This window comes from Aspergillus stella-maris, assembly GCF_047715825.1.
Source record: "Aspergillus stella-maris strain CBS 113639 unplaced genomic scaffold BDV14scaffold_50, whole genome shotgun sequence".
Taxonomy (NCBI): domain Eukaryota; kingdom Fungi; phylum Ascomycota; class Eurotiomycetes; order Eurotiales; family Aspergillaceae; genus Aspergillus; species Aspergillus stella-maris.
In genome coordinates, this window is record NW_027396844.1 from 223,806 (window position 1) to 243,503 (window position 19,698).

General features: G+C 46.9%; 4 protein-coding genes across 4 annotated transcripts in view; 2 read left to right on the forward strand and 2 right to left on the reverse strand.

The window, feature by feature from the left end:
• BDV14DRAFT_191528 (CHAT domain-containing protein) overlaps positions 1-2,725 on the forward strand; it is a gene marked incomplete at both ends in the record, with an annotated part of 4,184 nt that extends 1,459 nt beyond the window's left edge. Inside the window, 11 exons of the mRNA XM_073771505.1 lie at positions 65-156; positions 198-491; positions 540-575; positions 606-696; positions 727-759; positions 805-1,031; positions 1,071-1,114; positions 1,157-1,265; positions 1,302-1,363; positions 1,496-2,560; positions 2,612-2,725. Coding sequence (XP_073625553.1) covers positions 65-156; positions 198-491; positions 540-575; positions 606-696; positions 727-759; positions 805-1,031; positions 1,071-1,114; positions 1,157-1,265; positions 1,302-1,363; positions 1,496-2,560; positions 2,612-2,725 — 2,167 coding nt within the window. The remainder of the gene's footprint in view (positions 1-64; positions 157-197; positions 492-539; positions 576-605; positions 697-726; positions 760-804; positions 1,032-1,070; positions 1,115-1,156; positions 1,266-1,301; positions 1,364-1,495; positions 2,561-2,611) is intronic.
• Positions 2,726-12,494: 9,769 nt separating this feature from the next.
• BDV14DRAFT_106022 (uncharacterized protein) lies at positions 12,495-13,482 on the reverse strand. The gene has a single exon (XM_073765583.1). The coding sequence runs from the start codon at positions 13,307-13,309 to the stop codon at positions 12,668-12,670; it is 642 nt and encodes a 213-aa protein (XP_073625554.1). The 5' UTR covers positions 13,310-13,482; the 3' UTR covers positions 12,495-12,667.
• A 587-nt stretch (positions 13,483-14,069) lies between these two features.
• On the reverse strand, positions 14,070-17,451 carry BDV14DRAFT_106041 (uncharacterized protein). Its single transcript, XM_073765584.1, has 8 exons — positions 16,850-17,451; positions 16,688-16,739; positions 16,504-16,610; positions 15,912-16,454; positions 15,420-15,860; positions 15,113-15,372; positions 14,565-15,062; positions 14,070-14,427 (listed from the first exon to the last, which is right to left on the reverse strand). The coding sequence occupies exons 1-8, from the start codon at positions 16,873-16,875 to the stop codon at positions 14,318-14,320; spliced, it is 2,037 nt and encodes a 678-aa protein (XP_073625555.1). The 5' UTR covers positions 16,876-17,451; the 3' UTR covers positions 14,070-14,317.
• Positions 17,452-19,164: 1,713 nt separating this feature from the next.
• BDV14DRAFT_202745 (uncharacterized protein) lies at positions 19,165-19,600 on the forward strand (the record flags this gene model as incomplete). Its single annotated transcript, XM_073774114.1, has 2 exons — positions 19,165-19,416; positions 19,466-19,600. 2 exons carry the CDS (start codon positions 19,165-19,167, stop codon positions 19,598-19,600), a joined length of 387 nt encoding a protein of 128 aa, XP_073625556.1.
• Positions 19,601-19,698: the final 98 nt, after the last annotated feature.

The following is a 19,698-nucleotide window of genomic DNA, read 5'->3' on the forward strand; positions in this document are numbered from 1 at the left end:
CAATGGCTGCCCTTGAAGAGTCCATCCAGCTTGGGCAGGAAGCTGTTAAGATAACACCAGAAAGTCACTCTAACCACGCCATGTATCTAAACAACCTTGGAATTCGCCTTGGGGATCAATATTCAAGGACAAGCACAATGGCTGCCCTTTTGAAGAGTCTATCCAGCTTGGATGGGAAGCTGTCAAGGCAACACCAGAAGATCACCCTGACCACGCCATGTATCTGAACAACCTTGGAAGTCGCCTTGGGGATCAATATTCAAGGACAGGTGCAATGACTACTCTTGAAGAGTCTATTCAGATTGGATGGAAGGCTATTAAGGCCATACCAGAAGATCACCCTGACCATGTTATATATTTAGACAACCTTGGGATTTGTCTTGGGGCTCAATACATAAGGACAGGTAAAATGACTACCCTTGAAGAGTCCATCCAGCTTGGACGGGAAGTTATTAAAACAACACCAGAAGATCACCCTAACCGGGCTGGACGTTTAAATAACCTTGGAAATCGCCTTGGGGATTAATATTCAAGGACAGGTGCAATGGCTGCTCTTGAAGAGTCTATTCAGCTTGGTCGGGAAGTCATTAACACAACACCAGAAGATCACCCTGACCGCGCCGTGTATCTAAACAACCTTGGATGTCGGCTTGGGGATCAATATTCAAGGACAGGTACAATGGCAACCCTTGAAGAGTCTATCCAGCTTGGACAGGAAGTTATTAGTACAATACCAGAAGATCACCCTAACCGCGCCATGTATTTAAACAACCTTAAAATTTGGCTTGTGGATTAATATTCAAGGACAGGTGCAATGGCTGCCCTAGAAGAGTCCATCCAGCTTGGACAGGAAGTTATCAAGATAACACCAGAAGATCGCCCAGACCGCGCCAAGTATCTAAACAACCTTGGAAATAGGTTTAAGGATCAATATTCGAGGACAGGTGCAATAGCTGACCTTGAGAAGGCTATTTTATATGCAAAGTCTGTATTACAACAAGAAACCTCTTTTATCTCTGCTTGGATTAAAGGTGGCCAAAATGCAATCCATCATCTTGCTCTTCTACCAGATTGGCAGGACTGTGATAAAGTGGCAGAAATTACCATTTCCCTAGTTCCTTAACTTACCTTATGATCGCTTTAAAACTCTAATAAGCAACACCTTCTAGCCCACGTAGTGGGCTTAGCTTCTAATGCCGCAGCCGCAGTGCTTAACACGCATAGAGGAGCTTATGCTGTGTTAAGCTTACTTGAAATGGGCTGTGGTGTGCTTGCAGCATTACTTAAAGAGATGCAACTAGACCTTTACAATTTCCAGGATGCATACCCTCTAATGGCCCAAAGGCTCATGCAGCTGCGGGACGTACTAGAAAAACCGGTTCCATGCCATCTTTCTGCGGATATACTTGGAAGTGCTTCTTGGCAAGCTGAATCACGCGAGCGTGCTAACACTGACAAGGAACTCAACAAATTGCTTATTACCATCTAAAAACAGCCAGGATTTGATGACTTCCTGCAAGCGCCAAGTGACAAGAAGATGTATCATGCCGCACAGAAAGGTCCAATTGTTATTATAAATATTAGCCAGTACCACTGTAATGCGATCCTTGTTAAGCAGGACTGGATACATACTCTGCCTTTACCTAATTTAAGCAGCAACAAAATTAAGGAAAAGGCAAAGGGCAATAATCTAGGAAGCCCGGAGGTCCTAGAATGGCTATGGAATTGCATCATGGATCCTGTTTTGGAGAAGCTTGGGTTCACGCAATCACCATCTGACACTAATTGGCCACATGTGTGGTGGATCCCAACCGGCTCCTTGACTAAATTTCCTCTTCATGCTACTGGATACCATGGTCGAGGTGATTCCAGAACCGTGCTTGATTGGGTTATGTTATCTTACAGCTTATTGGTTAAAGCTATTATACATGGCCGCAAACGCCCCGTGCAACAGTCTTCTTCACTGCAAGCACTCCTGGTTGCTATGGAGCATACACCAGGGAATTACCACCTTTTATTTGCAGCCAAGGAGGTGGAAATGCTCCAGGGCAGGTGCAGGGAAATGGGACTTTATTCCACCCAACCAAAGCCCTACAGACAGGATATTATATCACATCTGAAGAATTGCAGAATCTTTTATTTTGCTGGGCATGGCTACACAGATCATGCCAATCCATCCAAAAGTCAATTAATCCTAGAGGATGGGCAAGGTGATTTGCTTGCAGTAGCCGATCTCCTAGAGATGAATCTTCGCAAGTATTCGCCATTCCTCGCCTATCTTTCAGCTTGTGGGACTGGCCAGATAAAAGATGAGAGGTTTCTTGACGAGAGTATCCACCTGATCAGCGCCTTCCAGCTTGCAGGTTTTCGACACGTTATTGGCACCCTCTGGAGTGTCAATGATGAAACCTGTGTTGACATGGCCAGAATTATATACAGAGAACTAGGAAACAAGCAGGTGGATGATCAAGCTGTCTGTCAGGGGCTTCATCAGGCTGCAAGGGAGATGAGAGACTGTTGGATCCATGCGTCACCAGCAATGAGATATCTGCCAAAGCCTGTCAGGAATGCATCAGAACATCAGCAAGACTACCAGTCAACTAGTATGGAGTTAGGTGGAACTGCAGGTTTACCGAGGGATATAATCTCAACAGAGACCGACACGGATGGTGAGAAGTGCAGAACACAGGCGTTTTGGGTTCCTTATGTTCACTTTGGAGTCTAAGATATTCTGAAATATGTATTGCTTTAGTCTATCACAGTCCTAAGTTCCCATGAATTAGCAGAATGGCGAAACCAGAGAATTGTCCAACAATAGATTGGCTAGAACTTCTAATATCAGAGCATCGTGCGTCTCGCGCTGACAGCAGCAGCAAAAGGAGACATAAGGGACAGACAAGCAATAAATTACTTCTTGTATGGGTTGAATTCTCCGATAAATGCAGTCAAGGGAACCGTCAGCTGTTCTATCGCAGCATGAGAAGCAAATTAAGGGCACGCCGCACAAGACTTAACGTGCATGGCAAGCGGACGCGTCTACCACTGGTATTGGGTTAGTTGCCAAGGCAGAAAGGATCTCATCTAAGCTGTTTTCTGAGAAGAACGAGCGTAAGCAACAACTTCAGGATAAAAATCAGGAGTGGACAACTACAATTAATCATATTTATGCAGATAGAACTTTCTCATTCCCAGGCTTGTCTACCAAAGCAGCTTCTAGCAACAAACCAGATATCCGTGCCTTCCAGCGCCCCCACCGCCTTCGACTAGGTGGGTGCGCCACGCATTTTTCGTAGTCACGCATTTTTCGTAGATTTCTATTAAATGAAGCTATACAACAATGAATTGACTATTTTTCGATCCAGAAGTCTTCTCCTGCCTCTAAGGCACGTCTCTGATTCTCAATATTCTCCTGGATACGTTCCTGCGGGCGCTGCGTGGGCTTATATCCATGGACTATCTCGAATTGCTTCACTAGCTTCCGCTCCTCCGCCACGCGATCCCTTGCCTTGCGGTCTGCAATTGACCGATTTGCATCACTAACCTTTATAATACCATTCTGCAATAGCGGTTTAACTTGACGCTTAGTATAATTCCGGTGTTAAGGCGCTTGCGCGGCTCTTATCCTCTGGATTTCTCCCTCCATCATCTGCAACTCCTCTAGCTTGGATAGCTGGTGTTGAAAGTTCTTGACCAAATTCCGCCTTGTCTTGTCTGAAATATTAGTAATATCCTTTATAATCTTTGCCTGATTCCTTGCAAGCACGTCAATTGTTGCTGGAGGGCTGTTTTCAACACTAGAGGACAGCAATTGAGGTGGTGTAGCGCCCCTGCGGAGTTCTGGTATAGATATCTCAGGGATTATATCCAGCAGATTACCACGAAGTCGCTCGACAATTTGACTTCCATTAACTGGCCAGATTCCGCGATCTTTAAACGATTCTCGAATAATCCGCTGTGAAAATGCCTTCGCGCGTACTGCTTGGATAACTTCCAGGAATTTGGTCTTCCCATATGGCTGGCCACCCCAGAACAACAATTCATTATTCCGAAGCCGGAATTGTTGCTTATAATTAAGAAACGGCTTTCCATCAAGCGGTTGACAAAGGTGTGTTGAATGCGGAAGGAATCCAAAGGGAATAATCATGTTATTCTCGCAATATTGAAGGAATTCAAGGGTAAGATGTGAGCCGTGGCCGTCAAATATTAGATATCGCTTCTCGCCTCGCTTTGTACGCTCCTTTGTAGCCCGGTCAAATTTAATTATCCAGCCAAGCGCGAGTTCGTCTGATATCCAGCCATTTGGGGAGATAGCGGTCATTGAGTTCCTTGGTAAGGCCTCGCTGCCTTGATACCAACACTCCATATGACTTCTTCCGCTTGCTTTAAAGATAAAGAACGGATCCATAAGCCAACCATCAGCAGAAATACACTCTACTGCAGTGATATTTTCACCCCTCTCACCCTCTGAAAGATTAACGCAGTTGAATCCACCAAAAACCTTGCGAGCCTGCCCCTGGCCAGGTTGAAATCCGCACTCGTCAAAGTTGTATACAAGGCGGGCAGGAACGCCGCGTAGAATGACTTCTAGCTGGTCGTACCAGTGTTGTAGAAGCCCTGCATCTTCAGCTTGGATACGCCTTAATTCCTTGGTCTTCTGCTTTACTGGCGCGAGGCCTAGGTGTGCAGGTATGCGCTGTTGGAATCGATATGGCCACATCTTGCTGACTTGCCTATCTGGAGACCCCGCGCGGGCAAGCGCTTGATTTGCCCACGTCTGGATAATAGAAGCAGTTGGTGGGAGATTCCATGTTTTCATTTTTGCAATCCAATTGATCAAGGCTTTCTCCTGGTATGGCTGTAGGGCATTTTTATTGGTTCTGGTTGGTGTTGCTGGTGTTTTTGCTTTTTGTATTCGGCTTCGCATTGTGGTAGGAGAAACCGCGAAATCTCGCGCAATTTTCGTGATATTTGGTTTTTTTTGGGATTGGGCGAAAGCGACTGCTTCGCTTGCTCGGAGTTTATAATTTTCTTGAGAATTAGACATGGTTTGTGGTTGTAAGAAGTAAAATGGTTGGATCATTGAAAATCTACGAAAAATGCGTGACTACGAAAAATGCGTGGCGCACCCACTAGTCGAAGGCGGTGGGGGCGCTGGAAGGCACGGATACCTGCCTTCGAGATTTCAAGGGAGAAGATCTCCAGGAACATGCGGGGAGGTTGTTTGACTGGTTTGCATAGAATCCTCTCGAAAGGCCAACAAAAATGTTGAAGCTTTCTTATAGTAATTGTAGAAGGCACGTCTGTGAAGTTCTGTGAAATTGTTGATGATATTCAGAAGTCGACCTTCGCAGAAGGTAAGAAGGACTTCGGACTGACTAAACCGCGAAGCAACATGTCACAGTGCCAGCTTAGAGCCTCATTCCGGGCACCGTGCCGGAATGAGGATCGCGAGATTCTGCCTGTTCTGACCGCCTGCTCTGACCGACAGAGGTCACGTGCATTTCAAGTACCTGGGTACTTGAAATCTGCTAACACCAGACCCTTATTCCGGGCACTGTGCCCGGAATGAGGATCGCGAGATTCTGCCTGCTCTGACCGCCTGGCTGACCGATACTTCCTCGACTCCAACGTCGATCCTATCCCATCCCTGATCTCTGAGCAACGTCTTTGTTAGAAAGGACGAACAAACGGCAGCCAATCAATCAGACGCCCTGCCAGCGTGACACGACGATGCTAGGAGGAACGATGTTCCGACCCGGGCGTGCCCGTCGTCCTCTACGGGGACGATGAGGACGCTGCGGGATCGCGCCGTCATCCTCAGGGAGGACGACGAGGACGACGACCGGTCGTCCCCCGCGCCCTCTCGCGGGACGAACGGGATGATGAGGGATGGTATATAAGGACGCTCACTACCCACCTGTATTTACTTTCTGCCTCTCGTGCCTTATCTTCAGTTTACAGTAACATAGTCAGATCGCCAGAATAATCGTTACTATTGCATCTTCTACTTTGCTCTTCTTCTTCTTGATATCAGAATACCTAAGGTCCGATTCGACGCTTAGCAGGACGACCCTGACCTTATCTGATATCTTGTTATACGAAGCACCTGTCTGATAGCCTGATCCTGCATTCTGCCCGTGTATCTACTTCGTTAGTCTGTTCTAAATACACTCCTGAGCCCGCACCTTGACATATTCCAAGTTCTTATTAGTTTTAAATGGATTTTCAAAACTATTTACGCTAATTGCTGCTGTAACTTTGCCCTACGCTCCATAAGAGCTAATTCTCGCTCCTCATTTTCAAGCTGCTGTCTTTTAATATCTTCTTCAAGTCTTTTTAGCTCAAGCTCTTGTTTTCGCTGTTCAAAAGCTGTAGCTTGTGCTGCAAATTGAGGAACAATTCTAAATAAAAAGTTAGAATGGGTTTCTAACTAATTTGAAACGTTTTACCTCTCGGCCCCTGTCGTGCTTGACTCTTCTGAAGATAGTATAGTCTCTGAACGATTGCGCTTTCTTGACTCTTGAAGAGGTTAGAAATAGCCTCTAAATTAGTTTACAAGATAACATACCATCTCTTGCCAAGTTTCTTGCAAAATTAGTATCAGTACTTGCAGTGCGATAGGAGTGATGCACGTCAAATACAGTCCAATTAATATACTGATAGATGTCTTGTCTATCAGTCTTGGCGCCACTAAATAACTATTAGTTTGGAAGGCATTTGGAATGGATTAGCACTCACCCCCGTATTGCCTCTGTTAAGGATAGGCGAGTTCCTGCTGCATTCGCCTTGTGGTGGGATTGCTCTGCTAAATTAGTATTATTTCTAATACTTTCCCAAATTGCCTCTGGTATTAAAGAGCAGGCTTTATTTAAACCTGCTTTGATAACCTTGCTTTTCTTTTGTTCTGCCCATTGTCGTATTTTAGGGTCTTCTTCCACTAGACAATTTAGTATGTAATTGATTTTATACTAGTTCCAAACAACTTACAGCATAATAGGTCAACAAGATCATCATAATCCTGCTCTGTTTGGCAGTCAACTAGGCCTGCCATTCGACCCCAGGCCATAGTACCTTTATTCTTAGTTCCAATGGCTTCAGAAATATTTCGAAAGAAGTGAACACGGCAGAATATAATAATTGACTGCAAGTGCCAATCAATAGGGCGTGGCTGGGGATAGGGGTCAAGTTCTTGAAGGTATTGAGCAAGACCTATTTTTATAAGTTAGAACTGGGTTTTTAATAGGTTGCAACCCTCTTACCAGTATATTGCTTTGAATCCATATCAACAACAATTGCCCTTATTCCACTAGCATGAAGATGAAAGAACTTTAAAGGCTCCCCTATCATAACTTCGATCTGTTTAAAAACCCTTTTAAACAATAGATAATAGGCCTCTGTGGATTCCTCGTTTAGGAAGACGCGAAGTAGAGTAACAACTATAATCTATTAGAAATGGATTTTAAATGAGTTAGGACTCACCTTTTGCATGTGCTTCTAGGTATGTTGTAAAGACTACCTCATTAAGTTTCTTTCCTCGAATCCGTTTGTACGACATATCAACTTCAAATGATGGTAATTTGCGTAATAGTGATATTTGCTCGGGGAAGGCGCATATAATCATCCATTTCCCATTATCAAAGTAGCGGGCTTGAATATAACTCTATAAACCATTAGCAACCAGTTCCAACTGCGTTTGAAACCACTTCACCTTGATAAAGTCATCAGTATCATGTAAGTAGGTAACACCATTATATTCTTGGCCAGCAGGATATGATAGCAACCACTGCTTTTGAATAATAGCAGAAATCCGGTCAGTATTGGAAAATGAGGCATGAATATCAGCAGGAGTTTGGGCATGGTATTGCCTGCAAAAGGCCTCTAGCTGAGGGCTTCGGAGGAATTGAGCTAGAACCCATTAGAAACCTATTTAAATAGATTTAGATGTGCTCTTGCCTACCCAGTGCAGTTGATGGATTTCGTAACCTGACAATAATGTCTTCGATCCCCTTAAGAATCAATTGCGGTGGCTTGTGTGGAGGGGGTGGAGGATGTTGATGGTGTCCTGAAGAAACAAATAATAGATATGGAATCGATTTAATATCGATTGGAACCAGCGCAGTAAAAATGACTTTACATGGTTGATGTTTCATTTCGCCTGGACCTTGTATATGGTCATTATCTGTAACTAGTTAGAAACCGCTTTAGAACCAAGTTATACTTACTTACCACATATCTTGCGTCGTGATGATCTTGGCTCGATAACATCACATCCCTCTGTAGATAATGGCTCAGGTAAATTGAATAATGACTCTAAAAAGTCAAAATCAACCATTGTACGGCCTTGGAGTCCAGATGTCCAGTGCTTCTCTAAAAGACCATGTGCATTATTTGCACATGCAAGATATGGGGTATATAGGCCATTAATATCCTATGGATATTAGTTTGAAACTCAATTGAAACCCATATGCAACTACTTACCGGGTGGGATGATCGCCTAAACTCAAGCTTGCATGTTGACTTAAAATCTATGCAGGGCTTTGTTCTTCTGAAAAAGTCTTGCCTTGTACGATATAGACTAGAGCAATATGCTTAGAACTGGTTTAAAATGGGTTGCAAACTACTTACCTCCTTGCATTCTGCTTCCTCTTGTCGGTTTCTATCTGCTCAGCACTTTCTCGCTGTTCCCGAATTTGCTGCCACATCCCTTCATCGATATAGGAATGATGAAGTGTTTTAAGATATGGCTTTAAGTATTCACATACTAAAACTCCAGAGCATTTCCATGTACGTTTAGAAACCATACAATTCAGAAAGGAACACTTGACATTCCTTTTTTGGCCATGGAATGAGGCCTTTGAGTATTGAATCTAAGAGCATGTTAGTTTCAAATGCATTTGAAATATGTTACAAACTCTTTACATCATTAACAAGACTTTCCGCTTCTTTCTGCGTTCGCCCTTCAATATTGACTACATATGTATAGCCATCCATATCAGTTCTTGGGTATTCTGGAAGATCATTTATGTATTCCAGGTATAACGTTTGTAGTGGATTAGACTTTGCATCTGTAAGATATGTTGGCGTAACCAGTTCAGCCTATATAATTGGTCATATTAGTTCAAACCCCATTTCAAACTATTAGGCCAAATACCTCTTCTGTTGCCGTGTTTTCAGGCCTATCAGGCATAGTATGCGTATCCATGATTTCGATATGTTGAATGAAATTCAAATGGATTTCAAATAGGTTACAGACTTTAATATCACCTAAAAATAAAATAAAGTGAGGATTGAAATACAATTTCATGAGTAAGATATTCAGTCCGTCAGGTGACTCGATTAGCGCGCCGAGCCATTAGCGAGGTCGGGTTGAACCAAAAACAAGTCACTTGACCTGCAACCTGGATTGGACACACGCTTTTGATCTAAATCTTTCGCCCAGTCAAGCGCGTCATGACCACTAATTGTTGCGGATATGGATTCAGGTGTTCAATCCTAGTACGGAGTGACTCCATTGGCCCATTGTGGGTCGGTGTCTTGTGAGTCTCCCGGGGAAATAGCTCTTCCCACAGGCAAATACTGCTCGACACGCTTGGAGTATTGGGACAACTGCTCAACACAACTATCGCAACTATATACGTCGGTCTGCGGGTATTTGGATTCGGAATCAGGGGACACGCCACAACTCTTTCTACCTTTGTTTGAACTAGAAGGAATACACCAACGAATTAACACACTACTAAGTTGCGAGGAAGAACTCCGGCACTATAAGCGGCTTGCCGTGGAAGATCATGTTCGTGACATGATTATTGAGTTATGCAAGCTACTGGCTGCTCGCGATGAGTTTGGTCTCGGCGATACAATCCAGTTCAAAAGCCATCCGAACTTATTAAACGAAACTGAAGTTTCTAAAGTGGTTGCAAGGCAACCATCAAGTACGCCCCAACCAAAGGCTGATTAGTACTGTATTCACCGTGTTGACAGCAATGTTCCCACTGTCATTACAAGTGTCGAGTATAAACCACCCCACAAGCTTCCTGTTGCAACCCTTCGCATGGGCAGGCTATGGTCAAGTCTTATAAAATACCCACAGACCAGGAATCGAAATTGAGATATAATGCAGAACGGCTTGCCTGCTCTGCTATTGTCTAGAAATATCATGTCATGACCCAAGAAGGACTTGAATATTCGTATGTGACATGTGGGATATTGCGAGTCCTACTCTGTGTTCCACAGGACAATCCCAGCACGCTTTACTACTTATTCTGTGAGTCTAACAGCAAAGTAGACCTAGAATCCGACTATAACTCTCAGCTATTGAGGACTTCTGTGGCAAGAACACTATGTCTATGTTGTTGGCATTCCGCTCACCTACGCGTAGCCAAGAATGGCGTGAATCTGCATGAAAAGACCTTGGAGTTTGGACAACCAGTTTTTACTATACTTACTTTTAAATTCCTGAAGCAGAATACTAGCAAAGTATTCCTTACTCTAATAGTACAACCATGGAATTTCCAAGCCTGGAATCTGGTTTAGCATATGTGCCATCGTCTCCACCAGGTTCGCCAACAGCAAGCGGCCGTGGTGTAGCCACGAGGTCCCAACCGAGCTGTGCACTTCCGGGGGCGCAACGCCGCTTGCAGTTGCCAGACCCATTCAGCTCTAATATAAATAATGCAATGGGGCTGAAGCGAGGATTTAGTCAAGTCACACCCTTATCCTCGCCCTCTGCCCAACAAGCAGCCCGTCCACACAGGTCCAGTAACAATCAGGACAGTTAGTCCCAACATCGCGATGTGTAATTTTGCACGCAATAATGTTTAATTGGGCTGCAGACTGGTGGTATTATACACGCTATATGCCTCTTGAGGAGCCATTCCCTGAAAACAGAGCAGCTTTAGCTTGGACAATGTCAAGAAGACTTGGTTCCAGGACATGAAAATTTATGCACCGGCGGTTCTTTATTGACTGGCATAAAATGGTTATACCCGCTTTATCTTGAATCCAACTGGTTTGATTAGAGGTGGTTATTGCTTCTGGACGGAGCTTTGCCTCCTGGCAGGTTTTACCTGCTGTTCCAGAGCCCGTGAGTGTCTCATGGCGCCGTTGCTACGTCAAGTGTTCTATGCAGTGCTGTATTGGGCGAGCGGTGGTGGCATGTTTTCTTCCTTTTGTTTGTACATGAAGATGGTTAAGATGCTCCGACCCTCTTGTTGCTTTTCTGTATGACAGAGGCATGAAAGTCAAGTAGGTGAAATATTAACTACTGCGCCATCACCAGCCAAGCACCTAGGACAAGGATTCCTATGACAAAATGCAATTATTGAATCGATTGCTTATTATAATTGCGTCGTGACGAATTCTGTGGGGAGCAGATGGGACTTAACAAGACTTAATAAGACAGGATGGAATGCGGCCTTTTATGACCTTAGTAGCTATTATTTTGGTATTGATTTCACAGGACCTCACATTATATACAATTTGTAAGCGCATTTCCCTCCGGCGCGGATGAACCATAATCTGTAAGACAAATCCAATTACAAGCCAAAACAAGCCAACTACAATGGGAAGTTGTCGGGAGTCTAAAGTATATAATGAGCGTCGCTCGACGCTCACCCCCACTGCTCACCCACTCACCCTTCCCACTCACCCGGGTCGCGCGACTTCAAAGCGGCATTGCTCACCTACTAGAACGAGAAGGGAAATGAGCTTGGCGCTCGTAGATATTTGCGCGATAGGTTAGGTACCTAGGGGCATCGGTAGGTAAGGTATCGTTAACCTTGAGTTTGTACTGTTTTGTTATACCTCTCGACACCTATTACCTAGTACTTAGCATTGCTGGTACCACTCGCTACATTATACCAGGTTACTCAGGAGCCTGCCTAAAGACTGCCACGCACCATAGTAGATAGATGACTCTTAGTTCAGGTAGGTAATCTTCGACTCAATCCATCCCAACCCAAGAACCTCAAAATCCAACCAACCTTAACCTTTCCACCTCGCCCACTGCAGCCCTCCTAACCCTCCACCCTCCCCTCCTCCCTTCCTCAACCCTCCCATCAACATCAGCATCAGTATCATAACCACGATCAACATTCCAGTCTATCCTCCCACCAATAACGACGCCCTCAAAGCCCATTCCATCTGTATCTCCATCCCTCAAACCATCCCCACGCACCCCACTCCGTATAAAACACCCCCTCCCCAAAATAACCCTAAAGTCCTCAACATCCCTAACCCCACTCGCACGCAAAACCTCAAGAAAAGGCGCAACATCTTGGTCAAGACCAACGACCGCCTTGAATTCCACGATGAGCGTCCTTAACCCGCTCATTTGCGCCAGTACGGCGCAGGTAGCCTGCCATGTTGCGATAGCCCGTTTAGTTGCGCCTGCGTCTCGGCCAACCAGGTGCATGGGGAATATGAACGTCACGGAGCGGATTGTGCGCAAGCGGCGGGGGATTATGTGTAGTGGGAGTTTCAGGATGGGGGAGAAGGTGGGCAAGGACTCCCATGTGAAGTGTAGTATGTTTGTAGTGTAGAGGAGCGGGAGGGATTCGGTGTACCTATTGTTCATATTTCAGTTGTCTCAATTGTATCAGGTTCTAGGTACTGAGGCAGGCAGGCAGGCAGGCAGGCAGGCAGGTATGTAGGTAGGTAAGTGGAGTACTCACACCCGTCGACAACAACAAAGCAACCCGAATACAGTCCAACCATACTTCCCTTTATTCCGCCCAGCCCTCCAGTTCGGTCTGTCGTAATAGTTCCTATCGGTTTGTAGTCCCTCCCTCCCTATTAAGCCACGAATGCCGATGCGCAGCCGGAAAGGGAAGGTTAGGACGCCGCTGTAGATAGCCATTCGCAGTTCGAGCGGGAGTCGGAATAAGATGGAGTTAGCTTGCGGGTGCGGGTTTGTATGTGCGCGGGCCTTGCGTTTGTGTTTTAGTATCCGTCTTAGCTTGCGCTTGCGTTTCCGTTTCTGTTTCTGTTTTTGCTTGCTCTGGTTGTTTGTGGCGTCGCGGCGTGCGCTTTCGGGGTTGTTGGCGGTGGTGGTGGTGTTATTTTCATTGACATCGCCTTTATCTTCAACTTGATCTATATCACATTCAGATGGCAGCGGAGGCGTCAAGGGCCGCCTCGGAGCAACACCAACAGGCACCCTCTTATGCCGATCCGACCATCTCTTCCCTGTAACTTTGGCCACGCATTCATGGACTCCCACGACGGCGCACGCAAGCGGGTAAAGGCATATACAGAAGGGTGCAAGTGCGAGGCCAATTACGATGTCTTTTGTTTCGAATATGGGGCCCATTGCGTTGATGGGTTGAGATACAAAATGACGGTGGTGATGAGGTAAACAGAAAGGATAAGCAGACAGTTAGTTAGGGAAAGAGCGACACTTTATCCACCTAGGTACCTACCTACTTATGTTCAAATGGGCCGGCGTCGGCCAAGACCCAGGCATATGTCCAGGTACATCTGGGCGACGCCCATTACTAGTCGGATAATGAGGTAGGTTAGGTAGGGTGTTATATTTTATGCCCAGCTGCTGCGCCTCATTAAGCCAAGGCAGAAGTGCAGCCTGCGCTCTGTCAAACTAGACCCTGCCACGGTGGTTCGTGGGTTTAATGGGAGCACAGCCACTTTTCTAGCGACGGGCTTGCAGTAGAGGTACCTTGGCTGCATACTATATGTGCGTACTGGCCCTCCAGCCGCAAGATGAAGTCATCTCTTAGGTACTTTTTTCGCAGGCGGGCAGTCGTAGGTGGCTACCTACCTACCTACCTTTTCATCCCACATAGTAAGTAAGCCTCAGGAGTAGGGGCTTTGTGGACGAAGTTCTTTTCTCGGTACGTACGAGGTACATGGGTCGGGTTCTTCACTGTTAAGTACGATGTTGGTGGTGATTAGATGGTCTGTCTACGATGTAGGTTTACTGGGTGGAAGTCAACGAGTTGGAGTACGGTGGTTCATGGTCTAGAAAAACTGACATGATATGATAATGTGACAGATCTACCTATGTATGTATCTATTTGTCTTTTCTAGCTCTCAAGATTTATTGTATTGTAACCATCCAATCCAAACCAATGTCAAATACCCAGCGCATATCATAAGAAAAGTACACTAACAATAAATAAACGATACCCAAGACAAGACGCCGCCTGCTAGAAAATACTTCCTCAGCCTCCCAAACACCGTCCAAGCATTGCTCAGATGTCCCAAATTTATCAATTCGTCAGGTCCAGTCAGGGCCGATGACCCAATTACCAAGCGGAAATGGGACACGATGTCCAAACTCAATATGTCGGCCAGTGTCCTACTACTCGGGGATATTTAGCGCCCACTCGAGATCCGTCCAGAACTGATCGTCGTAGAGATTCGCGGACTCGATAACGGGCGGGACATCGGTTTCGTTGTTTTCTTCGGCTGCTAGTACAAACGTCAAGGATTGGCGACGCCATCGAATCATTAAACGGTGACGACAGTGAGATACATATATGGATACGGATACAACCGCAAGAGAGTACAGTAATACAAAGAGCCAAAGTGTGGAGACAGTAACTCACCAGCAGCACTCTCCATCTCATCCTTAAACCACCACATCGAATCAATAATCGGGCAGAGCGCCAACCGGCTCCTTATCCTCAACTGAATCATAACGCTCCCATCGGACTTCCTGAATGCCTTGGGCGAGTTATACAGGAACGACAGAATCATGACAATCTTCGTCGGCATATCAGACGTATCAACAGCCATTGTCTTGGTCAAATTCAGCGTCTGCATAAAGTAATCTCTCGCTTTGTTGAAGTCGATTTTATCCGTTGGGTGGCCTTTGATCAGCCGGAGCAGTATCGAACCAGACAGAAGCAGACCGAACCAAACTTGGGACGGGCAGACAGCAAGCGACTCGACTTCGTTGGAGAGTTCGTCAACGGCGTCAATTACGCTGTATGCGGCGGCAGAGAGTTTCGTCAGGCGGTCGGAGGTGTATAGGGTTTGGTTCTTGAGGAGGTGCATTCCCAGGACGCTGAGGGTTGCGACGAGGACGTCGAAGCGGGCCATTGCTATCAACCCGTGAGTGTAGGTTGGAAGTGAAGTGTTGAGGGGGGCTTACAGGTGGGCGCGTCGATGTGCAAATCTCGTACGCGCTGCTCGTACGCTTCAAGGAGCAGATCCAGACCCTCCTCGTTTGAAGCCGTCAGATTGAGGACGCCGTACTTGTTGACTGCCGCACCGCACTGGGTCACGATTTCCTGGGCCTTCATGCGCGTGCGGACGTGCGGCGCCATGTGCTGGTAGAGAACTTTGCGCTGCTGAATATCGTGGGCCATGTCCGGTAGGGTACGAGGAGGCTGACCTTTCATCAAACACGCACTGGCAAAGTCAGCAAGCAATCTCCCTAGTCCGAGGAATAGATCTACCGCTGATACGTGATGATAGTGTATGCCCAAAGCTCCGAGCGACGATTAATGTCCACCATGGGCGGCATCGGCTGCTTGGTCTTGTAAAACTCATGACTGGATACCGGGTTGTGCATTCCATACTGCATCGCGACGTGAAGTAGCAGCCCGGTCAATGGAAATATTATGTCAACGCCACCCTCTTCTTTAGGGAAGGGCCAGTTGAGGACGAAGAGTAGGCCTTGCACGATGTTCCACGGTCCGCACCCAGACAAAGGTGCCAGGAAAGCCAGCTCGGTAATGTGTTTCACGAGTGCGGAGAAAAGAGTAGGATTCTTGGAGCAGGTTCTCGAGGCGGTGCCAATGATAGCCCAGAAGAGAAATACGGACTGGTCGTACACGAGGTTCGGGACGGTTTCCCTGTCGAGGACGGGGATGAATTGGGCGTATTGGCGGTGGAACCTAGGGCCTGAGACTTAGAGAGAAAGCGACTAGATGATGGAGGTGACTTACAAGCCAAATATCTCGTCGATTTCATCACCACTAAGTGTTGTTCCTCCGAGGGTGCGCGGAAGGGTGCGATGCGGATCGACACCAGCGAGCGCGAGGCTCTTCTTCCGCGAGACAATCGGGCCCATTCCAACAGGAGGCTGCATTGGTTGAGGACGAATCTGACCACTAGAAGTGTTCTTGTAGATGGACCCGGGAACAAGATCAGCGAGCTTGGAGCTGTGGGGGTGAGTGTTGGAAGAATTGAGAGTAGCAACAGCAAGGTTGGGAAGGGCGTTGGGGTTGGTGGGATCGGTAAACAAAAGGTGAGGGGCGACTGCGGGGGCAGACAGTGAAGTTGAACCAGAAACAGAAGCTGAAGTGAAGAGGGCAGAATTCTCGTCGGGATTTATGCTCGGGGCTGGGTTACGCATAACACCGTCTCCGGCGACAGGGCTAGGCAACACCGAGGTAGGGGATTCCTGGGTCTGTTGATGCGGGTTGGCGGCGTGTGTTGATAGTTGCCTCCTCAACCTCTCCGTCTCCTTCTCAAGCTGCTCATACTTCCTGCCCGAACATTAGCATTTGTTCCTTGGGAGAAGGATCCAAAGCTCACTGGCGCTTGTGTTCTCTACGAAATGCTTCAGACAAAACACACTCCAGTCCTAGCTTCTCACAGCGAGAGCAAGGATGAGGTTGAGTCCTGTATGCATCGCAGCGAGCCTGGCCAGAGCAGGAATCAGCAATTCAAGTTTCAGGCTTGTGTTATAGAAGAATCATGAATGCCAGGGGATATTCACCTTCTGTTGACGACATTCAGTGCACGCCTTTTTACCTCTCTTGCTGGTGGAACTATGGACAGGTGACTGGTCAGCATTAAGAAGCTCATGCATGGGAAGCATCTTGATGAAATTGTAGCGGGACAGCTATTCTGCTTCTGACCCTCGATGTTGGAGGCTTACAGGAGAGCAGCATGGAGACCATCCATGTCGATAAGAGGCAGTGTTATGACGGCGAGGGCCTCGGAATGGAGTTAAGATATATCCGTGACATTAGATGTGAATGCATTCATTGAGTATGAAGAAACTGGAAGACCATTGGTGAGAGTCCTGGAATTGTGGAGTTTATGTTGAGGGAATGGTTGAGTGAATAACATTCAGAGTCGATGTAGATCTGGAAGAACAAGCTTTTTGATAGTCACTGACAACCCCAGTCTGTAGTGCAAGAACTGATAGAATCTTCCGGTTTTCGCCCTGATATTTGTGAGAATCGACGCTGTGACCCTGCGGCTAACTGCTTATCAGCATCGTCTTGGGCAGACCTTCGAGTTTCATGTCGTCTTAGAGTCAGAAACTCGGCCGAGGTTGTGCCTGAACAGGTACTGCAGAAATCTCGCAATGCTCAAGCTTTGTCTTTCTTGTTGATACAGAACTATAGCCTTGTCGGCTTCAGATATCCAAACTGTATGGCGAAAGCTTAATAGCAATCTCGGGGGACGAAAGCGACTGGACAGGAATTCCACTGGTGAACCCAGTAATCCCAGCTTCAACAGACATCACAAGTCCTTTAATGGTACCGCAGGTCGCCAGATCCCAGATCAAGGCTGAGTACAACCACACCAGGCGAAACGACGAATGTCATACCGGGCCTTTTGAGCAAATGGCGCATCCCTTCCTGATCAGGTCTATCAGTCACAGACTGTCAGATCTTATTGCATATTTAGATGGCTGTGGCTGATTCTTCATGGGATGCGCATCGGCGGTGTCTGGATAGCAACCGGCGCGGTACCGGCTACTTCGTCGCTGCTGTTCCGGTAATGACCATGAGAAGACCGGACTTGTCTTTCCATCGGATTCTTTCTCTATCTCTCGACGGGGAATAATGGCAAGAATTATGATTGCGCAAGGGAGGATTTCCGTTTCGATGGTGGCGAACGTTGCTTTCTTCCAGAGACAAATAAGCCGCTCAGGGCGAACATTAGCGGAATTGAACAATGAGCACTATATAACTACGGTGAGTCTTCCAAACGCATTTCATCACCAATCTTCAAGTTGATACCTGGCCTTTCCATCGGCGTTCAGATTCTCCAAGCGCTCGACTCGAACTGAGTCTCGAGTCTCCATGTGGTGGAAGCGGCCACACATCTACTGTCCGTGATGATCCTCTGTGTGTGGTATACTAAATCATTAGCCCAGCGAGACTAACTAGACTAGTTCCTCGCGCTCGATTGCCCTTCCCTGCAAGCGAGAGCTGCTTGCCTTCCAGGTCAGAATGTGGTCAGGCCCTGATCAGTCACATGCTGCCAGGTTCAGTGACACAAGCAGGCAGAACAGAAACGTCCCTCTAGCCTCTCACGATGACGAACCGGTACAAACCGTCACAACGGCCGAAACGCAACCGAGATTTCCCCTGCGCTATTTCGAAATGAAGCTGTAGCCGATGCTACAGTATTACCATCGACACCTGAAGTTACTGTGACCTTCGGTGACATAGATATACAGTCACATTCGAACGTTTCTTCAGTGGACGAGCCTGGTACATGGAGTATCACGACGGGTACACAGTCGTAGCTGTCGATGGCCCATCATCCCTTTCTGAGGGGAAATTGGCATCGAGCTGCTGCGGGTTGGGGCGCTGATGCTTGCCGGGTTCGCATGTCCCTTGTGCGACGAGCGCTCAGGTGTTCGCGACGAGTAACGAGGGTACTATACATCTCAGAGACCACTCCATTCATTGTTCACACTCGACGGTTCTTTTCATGCTTGTACTAGGTCATGAAGGATGCATGCTGTGATCGCCTGTGTCAAGGTAGCATTCCAGATTGTTTTATTTGCTTTGTCCCAGATGGATTATCCCCTTTCTGGGATGCGAAGAATGCGATGTGAAGTAAGGGGCATCAAGAGTCCGACGACCGAAGCCGACACATTGCGCAAGAATTGGATGTGGGTGTACCTATGTACGTACTCCGGGGTGGTGGATTGCTCGCTTCCCGTACGGAACGACTTTGTGGTTCGGTCAGCAAAGATCGCGGTCGCCTCCAACGGCCGAAACTATGCCATTGTTGACCATTAATTCCATGGTTCTGCAATGGAATCTTTGGTCAAAGTGATGGTTTCAGGTATAGTAGTCAGCCGCGAGTCGTAACTAATCGCGCGTCTGCTTAGGCGATACTGACATCAGTGTGGCGAGCGTGACCGAGACTTGAGTTAAACCCCCAACAACATTCAAACCTGATCGTTCCTGTCACAATAAACGTAGTATAACTCCATTTATCGATATGATGACTGAATTGCCAACGCTCGAAGAACTTCGACTCTCGGTCCAAAGCGGCCAGCGCATCACACCTCAAGAAGTTTCCGAAATCTGGCAGCTGGAGACCGATTTGACGGGCGGTCCAGGGGAGACTTCGGCGGCCGCCCAAGCTTATGCAGCGCACCAGGCGAGACTTGAAACAAAACTTGATCAGCTGATGGAAAAGCCGCAAAGCCAAATTTCTCATCAAGATGCGCAGGAGGTCGAGGACTTGGAGGTTTGTCTTAATCCCGAAAGACCTTATGGATGCTAAGGTCTTCTTCTAGCGTCGCGCGCATAACAAGGCTCCTGGTGCAGGATCCGTTTCTGCGCAAATCAGGACTAACGTAAATCCCGGTCGGTTCGTAGTTCCCGGTCGGTTCGCAGAACTCCAAAAAAAATCCATGCTTGCTCAACTTTAAAGTACTGTACAACAACCAAAAGTGATTTAAATTAGAGGAACTAAAAACCAAAACGAGTAGGACAGCTGGTTCTTTTATGTCCCTGAATATTACATTCT